Source organism: Biomphalaria glabrata, chromosome 7, assembly GCF_947242115.1.
Source record: "Biomphalaria glabrata chromosome 7, xgBioGlab47.1, whole genome shotgun sequence".
Lineage (NCBI taxonomy): Eukaryota > Metazoa > Mollusca > Gastropoda > Planorbidae > Biomphalaria > Biomphalaria glabrata.
This window is the reverse complement of record NC_074717.1, coordinates 16,430,397-16,445,628: the sequence shown is the minus strand read 5'-3', so window position 1 is coordinate 16,445,628 and position 15,232 is coordinate 16,430,397. Positions and strand designations below refer to the sequence as shown.

General features: G+C 39.0%; 1 protein-coding gene across 2 annotated transcripts in view; it reads right to left on the bottom strand.

The window, feature by feature from the left end:
• The window catches only part of LOC106078737 (glyoxalase domain-containing protein 4-like), a 72,652-nt gene that overhangs the window by 39,550 nt on the left and 17,870 nt on the right, over positions 1-15,232 (bottom strand). Inside the window, exons 1-2 of one of the 2 annotated variants that reach the window (XM_056036745.1) lie at positions 13,853-13,860; positions 3,149-3,200 (exon numbers count right to left, since the gene is read on the bottom strand). In XM_056036745.1, the coding sequence (XP_055892720.1) occupies positions 3,149-3,200; positions 13,853-13,856 (56 nt within the window). In that variant the 5' untranslated portion in view covers positions 13,857-13,860. Of the gene's footprint in view, positions 1-3,148; positions 3,201-13,852; positions 13,861-15,232 lie in introns of those variants that run through there. The other variant, XM_056036743.1, reaches the window with a different exon arrangement.

Here is a 15,232-nt window from a genome sequence, read left to right as displayed (position 1 = left end):
CGGTTTCGCCAGGCTCAGTAACTGAGCCACACGTGAAGGCCAGGAGTTGGACTGGTTGTCAGAGGCTATTTGAGACACATGCCATTGAAGCACTTTATAGGTAATGATGGGCTACTGATCCCAAACTGTATTGGATATTCCGTTCCTTTGGTCACATCATCTGCGCGGAGAGGGGGGAACTGCTGTGTGGGCGACATCGTTCCGACCATAAACAATGCCCAGGCTTTCATCTCACTTATTCAAAGCCCTAACCCCAAAAACTGGAGAGGACACTCCAGCTTCGCCTTTGGCGTCAGCCAAACACGGGAAGTGGCAGTCACCGGTTATAAGCTCAAATGCTCAATTGACGTAGAGCAGGGCGCCAGGGGCCACTTTCGTTGGTGGGAGGGATCCTAGGATTCCAATGGACAGCTACCGCCCGCCTCAAGCTGGGCAGCCCCCAGCCAATAAGGTGCTGTCCCGTCATGCCTGTCTTCCTCGTTTGGGTACACGAGGATAGGACAAAATCTGAAAAGCAGACACAAAGCCAATGTACTAGTCGACATGAAGAAAAAAAAGAGGAGCTCCACTCTTAAACTGGGCACATGGAATGTGCGTACTCTACAAACTGGACTTAATGAAAACTTACCAGACATAGAAGATGTCAGAAAATCTGCAATAATAAACAATGAATTGTCCAGGCTCAAAGCAGACATTGCCGTCCTTCAGAAAACTCGTTTAGCTGACTCTGGTTCAATCAAAGTAAAAGACTACTCCTTCTTCTGGCAAGACAAAGCCAAAAGTGAAGTAAGGGAACATGGCGTTGGTTTCGCAGTTAAGAACACACTGCTGAACACAGTTGAGCTGAAGTGCAACGGTTCAGAAAGACTCCTATCACTACGCCTTAACACATCTATTGGACATGTGACTTTGATATGTGCCTACGCTCCTACTCTGAGTTCCACACCAGAGGCCAAAGATATGTTTTATGACAACCTTTCGTCTGCGCTTAGCAAGATCCCAACTACAGAACAGGTTATCATCCTCGGCAACCTCAATGCATGTGTTGGATCTGACAACTCTGCATGGGACAGCTGTATTGGGTGTTTTGGTGTCGGAAAAGTAAATGAAAATGAACAAAGGCTCCTCGAGGTTTGCTCACTACACTCCCTTTGCGTCACTAATACTTAGTTCAAGACTAAACCGCAGCACAGAGTATCTTGGCGGCACCCTCGCTCCAAACACTGGCACCAACTAGACCTTATCATAGTAAGACAAAAGTGCTTAAAATTTGTCAAGCTTACCAGGTCCTACCACAGTGCAGACTGTGACACAGATCACTCCTTGGTATGTTGTAAGATCAATCTTCTCCCCAAAAAAATCCACCATACCAAGCAGATTGGAAATCCATTATCAGTTCCTCAAGCATCTTCCTGTACCCTCATAGGCAACCCTGCTAAAAATTTATAACTGTGTATGGCAAACAGGCGCTTTCCCAAACAGCTGGAGGAAAGCCACAGTTAAACCGATACCTAAACCGGGAAGAGATGAGTCTGACCCAGCTAACTATCGACCAATAGCACTAACAAGCTGCATCTGCAAAACCATGGAAAGGATGATAAACAAAAGGTTGGTCTGGTACCTCGAGAGAAATAGAATAATCTCCAACTACCAGTGCGGATTTCGGCAGGGGCGGACAACAACTGACCACCTGGTAAGGCTGGAAGCTTTCATCAGAAATGCATTTCTTAGACGAGAACATCTAGTAGCTGTATTTTTCGATATAGAAAAGGCCTATGATACAACCTGGAAACATGGCATTTTACGTGACCTGGGGCTTAAGTACACCTCCCCTGCTTTGTGTGGGAATTCCTAAAGGACCAGAAATTTCAGGTTCGAGTGGGCAACGCTGCTTCTGACACTTATGACCAGGAAATAGATGTACCCCAGGGCAGCATTCTCTCAGTAACCCTGTTTAACATAAAAATAAACAGTATTATAAAGGCTCTGCCCCCTGGCATAGAGTGGTCTCTGTATGCTGATGATTTTGTCATTTTTACACATTGCAAAACATGAATACTTTAGAAAGAAAATTACAATTGGATTTCGTACATCACCAACCCAAGTCTCCACTTGGAAAACTCCCCATGGACATAAGAATGAAAAAGCTTGCAATGCAGTATATAGTCAAGCTAAAATCCAACCCCACTAACCCTGCTCTCGACTCCATATTTAACCCTACAGATGTAGTCATACAGCCATTGGGCCTTGGAATGAGAGAACCCATCCATAATTTAACCCCACCCATCGACCAAATCTCTAAAATAGACCAAGCATACTACAAGTCCACTTTAGGGAACTGCAGGAGAGCTACGGAGATTGTGGCACCATTTAAACTGACGGATCCAAAATGGATGGAAAGGTTGCGTGTGCCTGCTCCTTTCGGAACAGTGACTCTCGTCTCACCGTGGAACATATCCTCATTGATTGCCCCAGATACCAGGATATTAGGGGACCCAGGGAAGGTGCTGGGCTTTGTCCGGGAGGTGGGTTTGTCTACGAAGATTTGATTCGTGAAATTGTGAACATGTAATATTTACTAAAGATTTTTTACTAAATTATTAAATTTTTACTAACTTTACTATTTTGACGTGAATAGACCTAGCTTTTCATGATTTAACTGTATGGAATTTAGCTCTGGTGATATGAAGGGAGAGTAATCCTTGAAGGATTACAGGCACGACATGGCCTAAATTGTGCCAAAAACTCAAGCCTTGTACTCCTGCATGGCAACCTCCTGTTTCCACACAGGGCAGTCCTTGGAGTAGGCTGAGTGGCCAGTGTGTCAGTTACAGCAGCTTCCCTCTAGCCACTGCCCTCCAGCATAGGTTAAGGACCTATTGACATTGGGAGGTTTTTAAGAAAAGGAGACAGGGTGATGAGTATTGAAGGCAGACTGAGGTACAGAGGAAACAAATATGATGACAGAAAAAAGTAGGACACTTTTGAGCTCTAAAAGTACAAATGAAAGAGATGTGCAGTCTAACATCATATCTTTAAAAGGGGGGGGGGGTAAAACTGAGGCAAGGCAACAAATCTCAATATCTAACTTGAAAGAATAATGTCAAACTAAAATAAAACTATTACACATTATTAATATTTTACGAACCCATTGCATGATGCTTTACAACCTTCTTCAAATTCTTCGTGGCGGAGAAACTGTAAAAAAAAAAGTGTGAAGCAAAATATAATTTGAGGTTTCAGCATTATATTATTACAAAACAAAATGTGTACAAACAAAATCCAAAACTAGGCTGAAAATTTTATTTATTCATTCTGAACTTATGCAGTTAACTGCATAGTTGGGTGATACAAAGATACAAGCTTCCATATCCAACAGGCAATGAAAACAACAACTGCCTAGCCAGGTGCTTAGCGTTTAGGACTGTCGATGTGTAATTACAGAGTTAAAACCCTGCAAGCACACACTCATACCTTGAGGCTTGGGACTCAGAAACTTGTATATAATTACAAAGCTTATATCAATTCTCTCTGTCTGACAAAATGTTTGTACACGTTTTTTCGGATCAAGCTGAAATTTTGCAAACTATTTCTTTTAACAGACAACAAAAGAAACAATAAAAAGAATTAACCAATTAGTTAATTAACTATTGGTAATTGATTATTTTCTTTGACTATTGGTAATTAATTATTTTGTTTGTTATCTCAAGGGAGAGAAATTGTAATTGAATGAACTATTAGTATAAGCCCTTTATAAAACAAACAATATATAACTATACAATCTTCTCTAGTTATAAGTACCTCACTAGCAGAGTGGTTATCATGTTGGCCAAAGAACCACAAGTTCAAATTCAGTTCCTCCAACCCTTTTTTTTTTGTGTGTAAATACTTTTAAAAACCAGTTTTGGTAAAATCCACAAAGATATCACTATCTCCCTCCCACCCCCAATTTTCTCAACTGGTCCAGATAAATGATAGGATCATAGTGTATTAAGAAAGCTAAAAGCATGAAATAGCTTTAAACCATTTTAAACAATTGGTAAAAATATAATTAATTGCACAGTTTTTTTTCGTTGGTCTAGATCTAATGTCCTGAAACATGATGTCAAACTGCGCTCAGCACTTTTGGAGCTCAAAAGTACCCAACTTCTTTTCTATCATTGCATCAGCCTCCTCCTCAAAAGTGCCCAACTTCTTTTCTATCAGCCTCCTCTTTTCCTCAGTCAGTCTTCATTACACATATCTATGTCTATTTATTTAAAAAATCTCCCTTTTTCTTTACACCAGTCCATTTGCCATGAACTGCGACGGGTAAGGGGGGGGGGATAAAGAGATCCTGGTATTTGAGTAGGTGCCTATAAATTACTAAAACACAGTACATTGGCTCTAAGTTTCTCTTGACATGAGGCCCAGATGGCCCATTCTGGGTCAAGGGCTGGTCATGCTGAGCTACCAGCGTGGATCATGAGGGTGATGGATAGAGGGTCATTCAAGGGAAATGCTGACTTAGTATAACTCCTCTATCTGTTTGCCTAAGGGAAACATAAACAGCATTAGGCCTATAAAGGCTCTGTCCCCTGGCAGAGTGCTCTCTGTATGTTGATGATTTTGTCGTTTTTACATATGGCAAAAACATGAACACTTAAGAAAGAAAATTACAACTATGTTTAAATAAAATTAAAAATTGGGAGAATGATAATGGTTTTAAATTTTCTGACTCCAAAACAGCATGCATTTTTGTAATTTAAGGGGAATCCACCCAGACCATGAACTATTTTTACACAAAAAGAAGATCCCTGTTGTGAAAACTACTAAATTTTTAGGCCTCACTATAGATTCCAAATTTAATTTTCTCCCCCACATTAAGGAACTTAAGAAGAAATGCCAAAAGTCGTTAAACATACTCAAAGTACTCAGCAATACGGACTGGGGAGCTGACAGAGATACCTTGCTGCTGCTATATCGAAGTCTAATCCAATCCAAGTTAGACTATAGATCCATAATATATGGAGCAGCTAGGAAATCTTATCTAAAAATACTGGAGCCCACACAAAATGCTGCCCTGCATCTCTGTCTCGGCGCGTTTCGTACATCACCAATCCAAAGTCTCCACGAGGAGGCTGAAGAACTCCCCATGGACATAAGAATGAAAAAGCTCGTCAAGCTAAAATCCAACCTCACGAACCCAGCTTTCGACTCCATATTTAACCCTACAGAGGTAGAACTATACAATCGAAGGCCTAAAGTCATACAGCCCTTGGGCCTTTGAATGAGATAATCCATCCAAAATTTAACCCCCACCCATTGACCAAATTTCTAAAATCGAAATCCCACAGAAGCCTCCATGGTTGATGAATAAACCTAAATTAAATTTATCCCTCCTTAATTTCAAAAAAAGAAAATACAGACCCAAGCATACTACAAGTCCACTTTAGGGAACTGCAGGAGAGCTACGGAGATTGTGGCACCATTTACACTGACAGATCCAAAATGGATGTAAAGGTCACGTATGCTTGCTCCTTTCGGAAGACTCCCCGATGGATGCTCCATCTTTACGGCAGAATTACATGCAATATCGCTTGCACTTATGGGCGTCAAAGCATCAGAAAGGAGAAAATTTATCATATGCTCCGACTCAAAATCTGCATTGCAAGCTTTGGGGCGGATGAAGAGTGACATTCCATTGGTACATAAGAGCCTAAAGCTTTTGGACCAAATAACAGCTGACCATAGGGATGTCACCTTCATCTGGATCCCCTCCCATGTGGCCATAGAGGGAAATTAAATGGCAGACAGAGAAGTAAAGAGAGCCCTAAATCAAACGGTGTCAGGGACCCAAATTCCCTGCACATCGAGAGTGGCAGGATTGGTGGGAAGCTGAGACCCACAACAAACTTAGATTGTGACGGATGTCAGGTGGCGGCCCACATCTAAGGGTCTGACAAGGTGTGGAAGCACGACCATGTCCAGACTTAGGATTGGCCACACCTTTGTGCTGAAAAGAGAGGACCCCCTACTTTATGAGTACTGTTACTCTCGTCTCCACGTGGAACATATCCTTATTGATTGCCCCAGATACCAGGATATTGGGGGTAAATCCAACCCCATGAACTCTGCTTTGGACTCTATATTTGTTTTACATTGGTTTTAATGGCTTAACTATATAAAATTTAGCGTTTGTGGTATGAAGGGAGAGTAACCCTTGAGGGATTACGGGCACGACATGGCCTCAAATGTGCAGATGTGCTAAAAACTCAAACTCGAAAGCTTGCATCCAACATAATAAGGTAAGCCCTAACCTGGAAACCCTAAGGAAAGAGGAAGAGGGGACAGCCCAGGAATACATGGTGCCGCTTTTTTACTAAATAACATCTGACCACCTTCATCTGGATATATGTGGTGTGATGTTGCTTGTTCAGGCTGTCTTGAGGTCAACTATGGATGACTGTTGATTTTCAACCAATTACTCTGCAAGCGTTTGGGTATTATTGTTCGGGTGTATTCCGTGTAGTCGATCAACAATCCAGACAAAACAAACACATCGGTTTTAACTAGTAAAGAGATGTAGTCAACGCTGATGAACAACTTCACATATATTTATTCTAATAAAAGGCCACAGTAAAAGTCTCTGTCACTAAACACGTGGTTACCCTAGAGTATTATATCGCTAACTGATTTTCCGGTCTCTAACCCAACATATCCCAAACGTCACTAGTCCCGTTCAATATGCGTCTTCTATGGTGCGTCGCTATATAACTAATCTATATAAATAAGGTGTCTAACAGTGGGCATAGAGAGAAACGAAACGGCAGACAGAGAAGTAAAGAGAGCCCTAAATCAAGCGGTGTCAGGAACCCCAATTCCCTGCTCGGACCTGAGACAGAGTATAGCCTCTGCTACCTACAGAGAGTGGCAGGATTGGTGACCCACAGCAAGCTTCCACGGTTTTGTAGTAACCTAAAAAATACACTACAGGAAGACATATCTTGATCCTAGGCTTTATTGTACAAGAATGACAAAACAGTTCACAATAACAAACTACACACACACACGCTGAGCAGGACACTAAGATATTTTGACACACCAGAACAGATCAGTTCACAACAAAAATTTATATGGAGATTGGGCAAAATAATGGTAAATATATACACATTTACAACAGATTTTTATTAAATTATATACATTTTTACTATTTAAGTTATGGAATGGATCTTATTTTTAACAACTTAGTTGTATAACATTTAGCACTGAGCTATAAAGGAAATAACCTTTGAAGCATTATGGGCGCGACGTGGCCTAAATTGTGCCGATATAGCTAAAACCCCAAAATATAAATAAAATTATAATAATTGTGAATAATATTTATAGGTCTGTCAAGTCTATGCTATCCTTTAAGATATTTTAAGATTAAAGTGACCGAATCATGAATTTAGAGTTTCTAACAATGTAAGATTCTTCAAGAAAGGGGTAAAAATATTGGAAACTAGGCGTGACATATATATATGTAAAACATAACGTAAAATACACTAGCTAAATCTAAATCTACCTTAAAAACTATATCAGGTATAGAGTTTGGCTAGAATATTTATATTTTGTAAAATACCACTGACTAACTGACAGTTGATCATGAGATCGCTTAAGCATATCTGCATCAAATGTGTACATGTTTCTTTTAACTCCTAGGTGCTCACTAAGAATGTTTTTGACAGATTCGTAACCTGAGGACTACTATTTGTGAAAAAACGCAAGCTTTCTATCAAACCTTTTTATTTTTTTTTTAGCATTTTCAGTGGCGTCACTAGAGTAGGTGTCACTCCCCTCCTGGATTCCATTTTTTTTACTTTAAGCCATAATACATATACTTTATAATTACCAACATTAATAAAATGTTAACGAACTTTAAAAGGAGTGTCGATTCTATTTTAAAATTCCGTCTATTACAATGTATCTATAGCTCAATTTTGCAAAAATGCATTTTTTTTTCTTTTCTGGATTTCAAACTTGAAAACTTGTCAATAAAAGTTGAAGTCGATCTCAAATATTTCTTAACTTTAATTTATTCAAAAAAATATTTTACATGACGCCAAATATACGCAGATGGTAAGCAATAGTTGAACGCTTTGTTAAATTATTCAGAGATACTCTTTAAGCTCTTAGTGATATATGAATCGTGTACCGTACTGACAATTTTTAGATGCCTCAAAAATATTTTCTGTCTTTTGATGTCTTCTCAGTCTTGGTATATCTTTTTCAGTGTCGTCTTTTGGGGAATCATCAAATACGCTAATAAATTTGAAACTCACATCTACAATACTTTGTCAGTTGTTGAAATTAAGACTTTTTGGTTTATCTGCTACATCAATGATTGCTTCTAGAATGCGAAGCTCAGCATTAAAAAACGATCAATGCATAGAGATGCGCGGAGTCTGAGTGGTAAAGCGCTTGGCTTCTGAACCAGGTTCGAATCCTGGTGAAGGCTAGGACTTTTTATTTCGGGATCTTTAGGCACCTTTGAAACCCCCCAGCTCTAATGGGTACCTGACATTAGTTACGGAAAAGTAAAGGCAGTTGGTCGTTGTGCTGGCCACATGACAACCTCATTAACCGTGTGCCACAGATACAGATGATCTTTACATTATTATTTTTTTTATATTGAATCACATGTTTTTTTAAAGAGCCTTTTCAATAACATTTTGAGCTAACGTGTTATGCATTAGGTAAAGAAAAGGCTTAATTGGTCAACACTTTGTCAAAAGCTTAAGGGTTCTATTGTGAAATATTGTTTATCTTTAGCCTTCTAGTACATCTAAAAAAATAAAAGAAAGACGTTTAAAAAAAAAGAAATCTTTCAATAGCCTCTAGTGGCTATAATTTCCGAACGAAAATTTTCTTTCTATAGTACAAAAAAGTTTAGGCAAGAAGCATTTTCTAAAAAAGAATGTTGACCACATAAATGAAGTGAATGTTATGTTATACACATGTATTAAATAGCTTTTCTGTTGCTTCTTAACATGTTCTCTACTTCTCCATGGTTCCAGACATTGAAGCTGCATTTTTATATCCCTGAGCTCAACATATCGTACATTGAAGCTCACCTGTTTCTAGTGATGGGCAAAAGTTAAAAAAGGTCATTGTTTAACTAGAAAAAAAAAGTTTATTTAAAATCGTAGTTTAATTAATTTTTTTTAGTTACCAGTACTAACTAAAAATTTTAATTAAAATTTGTACAACGTTTCAACATGTGGTCAGGGTTGAAACGCACATCCCGGTTTTCTGGTCATGTGATATCAATAACTTTGATTATCAAAAAAATGATGCAGTTAACAACTATTTAGTCAGTCTGCATTTGAAGAGGGTAAAGTAAGATGCTGGTAGAAGTCATGGGATTAAATACCGGTATTTGCAATGGAAAGTAGCAGTATAATAAAATGTTAAACATTTTTTGCTAAAAGCTTCTATGCAATATTATGATGGGATTGTTCCGAATTTTTTTTATGAGCCATGTGGTGGTGTTTAATTTCTGTTTATAGTGGGAATCTGATTATTGAGTTAGGTCAATATTATATAAATTTCGTTGTTTTGATCAATTCATTGCGGCAAACAATTTTTTAACTGCAGGAACATCAACTACACCCTTTTTATAGTCTTAAGACTTATTATTGAGATCTAAGAATCGACAGTTAGTAACCAACTCTTTTTAGCCTCACTGGATAGCTACTGCCTGCCTTAAGCCGAGCAGCCCTCGGACAATAAAGTGCTATCCCACCACAGCTTGCCGCACCATTGGGTGCTTGGTGCTAAGACAAAATCAAAAAGCAAGCTGCTCACCCGCACCTGCAAATAAAATGAAAAGAAAACCCTCAACATTAATGCGTTTAGCAAGCTGGAACATACGGACAATGTGTCCTGGCTTCAATACTGACCCTGAACTCGTCACCGACATGCGACAAACAGCTATCATCGACAGAGAACTCAGCAGACTAAACATTGATGTGGCCTGCCTGCAAGAAACCAGACTGGCAGACAGTGGATCTCTTACAGAAAGCAACTATACATTCTACTGGCAAGGAAAACCAGAACAAAGCCCTAGAATACATGGCGTCGGCTTTGCAATAAGAAACAGTCTCGTCCCCTGCATTGCAATGTTTCCCATTGGCAATGAAAGAGTAGCACACATGAAATTTGCATCACCGCAAGGCAAAGTTAATATAATCTGTGCTTACTCACCAACCCTTGCTGCACCAGAAGAGGACAAAGACAGATTCTTTCAAGCTCTAGAGGACGTAATTAAAAGTATTCCAAAATCCGAGCACCTCTATATAAATGGAGACTTTAATGCCCGTGTTGGTGATGGAAATGATGCATGGCCAAAATGCTTGGGACCTCATGGTGTTGGCAAAATAAATGACAATGGCCAAAGGCTACTTGAGTTCTGTAGCTCTCATGAACTGTGTGTAACAAATACATTCTTCTCTGGCAAGGAACGCCATAAAGTCTCTTGGCAGCACCCACGCTCAAAAAGATGGCACCAGCTTGACCTCTGCATCACCCGAAGGATGGATCTGAAAAGTGTCATCCACACCCGTTCATACCATAGTGCGGACTGCAACTCAGACCATTCACTAGTGCTAAGCAAAATCAAACTACTTCTCAAGAAGGCTTACACTTCCACTCAACCCAGAACTAGGCGAATTAACGTCAACCATGTAGGTGACCCAGAGAAGTGTGCACTCTTTGGCGAGCTCCTGAACAGTTCAATCCCCTCATTAAGTGATGAAGAAGACATCTCGATCAGATGGGAGAAATTAAGAGACGTAATCTACAGTTCGGCAATCACCGCCTTTGGGCCTCAAAAACACAAAAATGTAGACTGGTTTGAGGCGAATCTAGCACATATGGAACCTTGCATCGAGAAAAAACGATCTGCACACCTCGCTCACAAGACAAAGCCTAATCCAAAATCTCTGGAGGCCTTCAAAAGTGCTAATAAAGAGGCAAAACAAATGGCTAGAAAATGTGCTAACAACTTCTGGAGGGATACCTGCAACAGAATCCAAGACAGTCTCCACTCAGGAAATAGCAAAGCTCTATTTGATGTCATTAAAGCGGCCCTAGGTCCAGCAGTGTCTAAGCCTGCCCCCCCTTCTATCCAAATCAGGAGAAAAAATTACAGATCAAACCAAGCAGCTAGAACGATGGACAGAACACTACCTCGAAGTCTATGCCACACAGAATGCAGTAGACGATGTCGCCCTGGCTTCTCTACCAGATCTTCCAGTACTGGAATGCCTAGATGAGCTTCCGAGCCTTAGTGACCTCAAAAAAGCAATTAACTGCTTAAAAAATAGAAAATCTCCTGGGAGTGATGGTATCCCAGTGGAAGTAGTGAAAGTCAACGAATCACTCCTGCTCCCTGAACTCTATATTCTCCTCTGCCGCTGTTGGGAAACAGGTCATGTCCCACAGGACATGCGTGACGCAACTATAGTCACAATATACAAGAACAAAGGGGATCGGAGTGATTGCAACAACTATAGGGGTATCTCTCTCCTCAGTATAGTGGGCAAGATCTTTGCTAGAGTGGCACTATCCAGGCTGCAAGTGATAGCTTCTAGAGTCTCAGTGTGGATTCAGGAGTGGTAGGTCCACTATAGACATGATATCTTCTCTACGACTACTGCAGGAGAAATTTAGAGAGAGAGACAGACCCCTTTACATTGTTTTTGTCGATCTGACTAAAGCTTTTGACATGGTCAGCAGAAGTGGCCTTTTCAAACTCCTGAGGAAAATAGGTTGCCCTCCCAAACTACTGAAGTTAATTGAATGTTTTCACGAGGAAACTAAATGTACTGTCAAATTCAATGGAGCCCAATCAGCACCTTTTGAGGTTTGCAGTGGTGTCAAGCAGGGATGTGTGCTCGCACCTACTCTGTTTGGCATATTCTTCTCCTGTCTACTGCATTATGCGTACAGCGACATAAACGAAGGTGTGTTTCTCCATACAAGATCCTCTGGAAAACTATTTAATGTATCAAGGCTGCGGGCAAAAACCAAGGTTAGGAAGCTACTCGTCAGGGAACTCCTGTATGCTGATGATGCAGCTATTGTGGCTGATTCTGATATTCAGCTACAGTCCATGGTTGACAAACTATCTGCTGCTTGCCAGAAGTTCGGCTTAAACATCAGTCAAAGCAAGACTAAGATACTTGTCCAAAACACAAACACTGCACCTCAAGTAAGCATTAATGGCCAACCACTAGAAATTGTTGATCACTTTTGTTACCTTGGCTCCATCATATCCAACAACACTCTACTGGATAAAGACATAAACAACAGAATAGCCAAGGCAATGGCCACCATGTCACGGTTGCAGAAAAGAGTCTGGGACAACATATTGCTGAGTAGCAGTACTAAAGCCCTAGTCTACCGGACCTGTGTGTTGAGCACCTTGCTGTACGGAAGTGAAACATGGTCAACCTACTCATGGCAGGAAAAAAAGCTGAATGTCTTCCACCTCCGATGCCTAAGGCGGATCTTTAAAATAAGGTGGCAAGATAAGATAACAAATGAGGAAATGCTACATAGAGCAGGATGCCAGGACATCCGCTCTGTTATCAGCAGCAGACGCCTTGGCTGGCTTGGCCACGTTCGTAGAATGCCAGTAGGTCGACTTCCACAGGACATCCTGTATGGCGATCTAATTGAAGGCAGGAGAGCCGCTGGTCGCCCACTTTTACGTTATACGGATGTATGCAAACGCGACATGAAGCTCTTCAAAATCGACACTGGCAACTGGGAAGAGGTGGCACTGGACAGATCCGCATGGAGAGAGAGCATAAAGGAAGGGTCACAGATTGCAGATGTCATACACAACAGAAGCAGAAAGAAGGGTGAAAATGCAATGGCGCCTGGTGATTTTATATGCCCAACCTGTGATCGCAGCTGTGTATCAAGGATTGGCCTCTTTAGTCACACAAGAAGTTGCAAAGGGAAAAGATCGTCTCACGAGACGTAAAATGCCACAGACATATTTTGAAATTCATGATAAACTTTTTAGTTTAACTACTTTATTTTAGTTGAAAACTAGTTTTAGTTTAACTTTTAAAAGTTAGTTTAGTTCCCATCACTACCTGTTTCTAAACAATTTAACCTTTAAAGTGCTGAGCTGTTTTACAATGAGTGCATAAACAATGGAGGCTAAACACGCGCCTTAAGGGTTAAGGTATTAAGTTCATCTCATCAGCTTTTTTCTTCTTTAACATCTTATAACTTCTAAATCTGATCAGTGTCTGCTATGTCAGCTGTGCTGTCAAGCAAAATACAAAGATTCTTACAGTCATTCTGACTTAACTATGTTTAACTATGTTTTCTAAAACGTCTATAAACTTTTAAACATTATAGATATCTATGTACTTTTCAGTTATGGATTTTGTTTATATTTCCATCATATCAAAGAAATAATTCTTTATTCAATTAAGATACGTCGTTAACATAGTCAAAAAAAGTCAATAATTCTGGTTTTATTAAAACAATCTGTGCAATATATCCGCCCATTTTGTTTACATCAATCGTAGCAACGAGTTCCCTTTTATTTGTATTTGTAGCAGGGTGCCTTTATTTTCCAATCCAGGTGAATATTCTTCATACGTTTTTTAATATTCCAATTTTAGACTTTATTTCCACCACCTATTAAATGAAACTGTGCATTTCTATTTAATTTCTATAGAATTGGATGCTATTAAGTGACTAGTTCGTTTACTTTAATAAGCCTTTTATAGAACCATTTTTTCGACAACTGGTGTACTTTTCCTTAAGCTCTGGATAATTTCTTCATTAATTATGTGAATTAGGCTCATGCCAAGAAGAACATGCCCCTAAAATATTGAAGTCTATATCATTCGACTGGCTCATTGTAACATTTCCTTGATCTTGACTAGAGCTTTTACAATCAACTTCTGAAATTACATATTCAACTTTAGCTATCTCAATTGCCACTTAGTTACTTTCCAGTTCTGCAGTATTTACATTAATGGCATGTGAGATTTGTGAAATATTTTATGCCTGAACAATGTCGTCATTTGATAAACAGTGATTATTGGTTGACATCTTGTATTTCGATGCAAGCTATATATATAGTAGGCACTACTTCATTAATTTCTATAAAATATATTCTTTAATATATTTTTATAATCAAAGCAGTGTTCATGCAGCTAGCATACAACCGAAAGTAGGCTTTCACCTTTTGTTTGTGATATAAAGTTAGATGCTATGTTTTGGACATTCTGATAGAATTTAATTTTTAAAAAATATGTTTAGCCGAAACTTAAAATAAAATGTTCATAGATATATTTATAAATAGAGAAAAACATGTTGTTATTGTTAGTTATTACAAATTGCATTTTTTTGCTTGGGTGCGGACCGCACCCCCCTAGTGACGCAACTGAGCATTTCCCCTAAAGGCCATTCACATATAAAGTATTTTAAAATAAATATCACGAATTCTATATTTTAAAGCAATATTTTTCTTTTTCTCTAAGTCTACTTATTTTTAATATGCCTTTTGCCATTTTCACTTCCTTTTAGAAGCGGCCTAAATAAAAAACAAAACCAATCCTAATAGCATTAATGAGATAGATCTTTTTTTTTTATTTTGAGAGAGAGAAAAAGGAAGAGAGCAAGTGATGGTACTTCATAACATTAGAAGCGGCCTAAATAAAAAACAAAACCAATCCTAATAGCATTAATGAGATAGATCTTTTTTTTTTATTTTGAGAGAGAGAAAAAGGAAGAGAGCAAGTGATGGTACTTCATAACATTAGAAGCGGCCTAAATAAAAAACAAAACCAATCCTAATAGCATTAATGAGATAGATCTTTTTTTTTTATTTTGAGAGAGAGAAAAAGGAAGAGAGCAAGTGATGGTACTTCATAACACTGTAAAAAAAAAAAAGAAAACTAATCCTAATACATTAAAAAGATTAATCTAGATCTGTTGTCATTTTGCTACATTCAAATGGGGTCAAATAAACTATTACAATTAATTAATAAAACAAAATATATATTTCTTTTTAATTAGAGAATAAAATATCAAGCGAAATGTAGAAATGGGAACGGGTACGGAATGTGTAAGAAAAGAGTGACTTTTTGTTAGTGGTGGATTGAATTGAGAAGCCGAAGAATATCATATGAGTGCATGTATGTGTCTGGGGTGCATAAAGGAGCGGGTGTTTCCA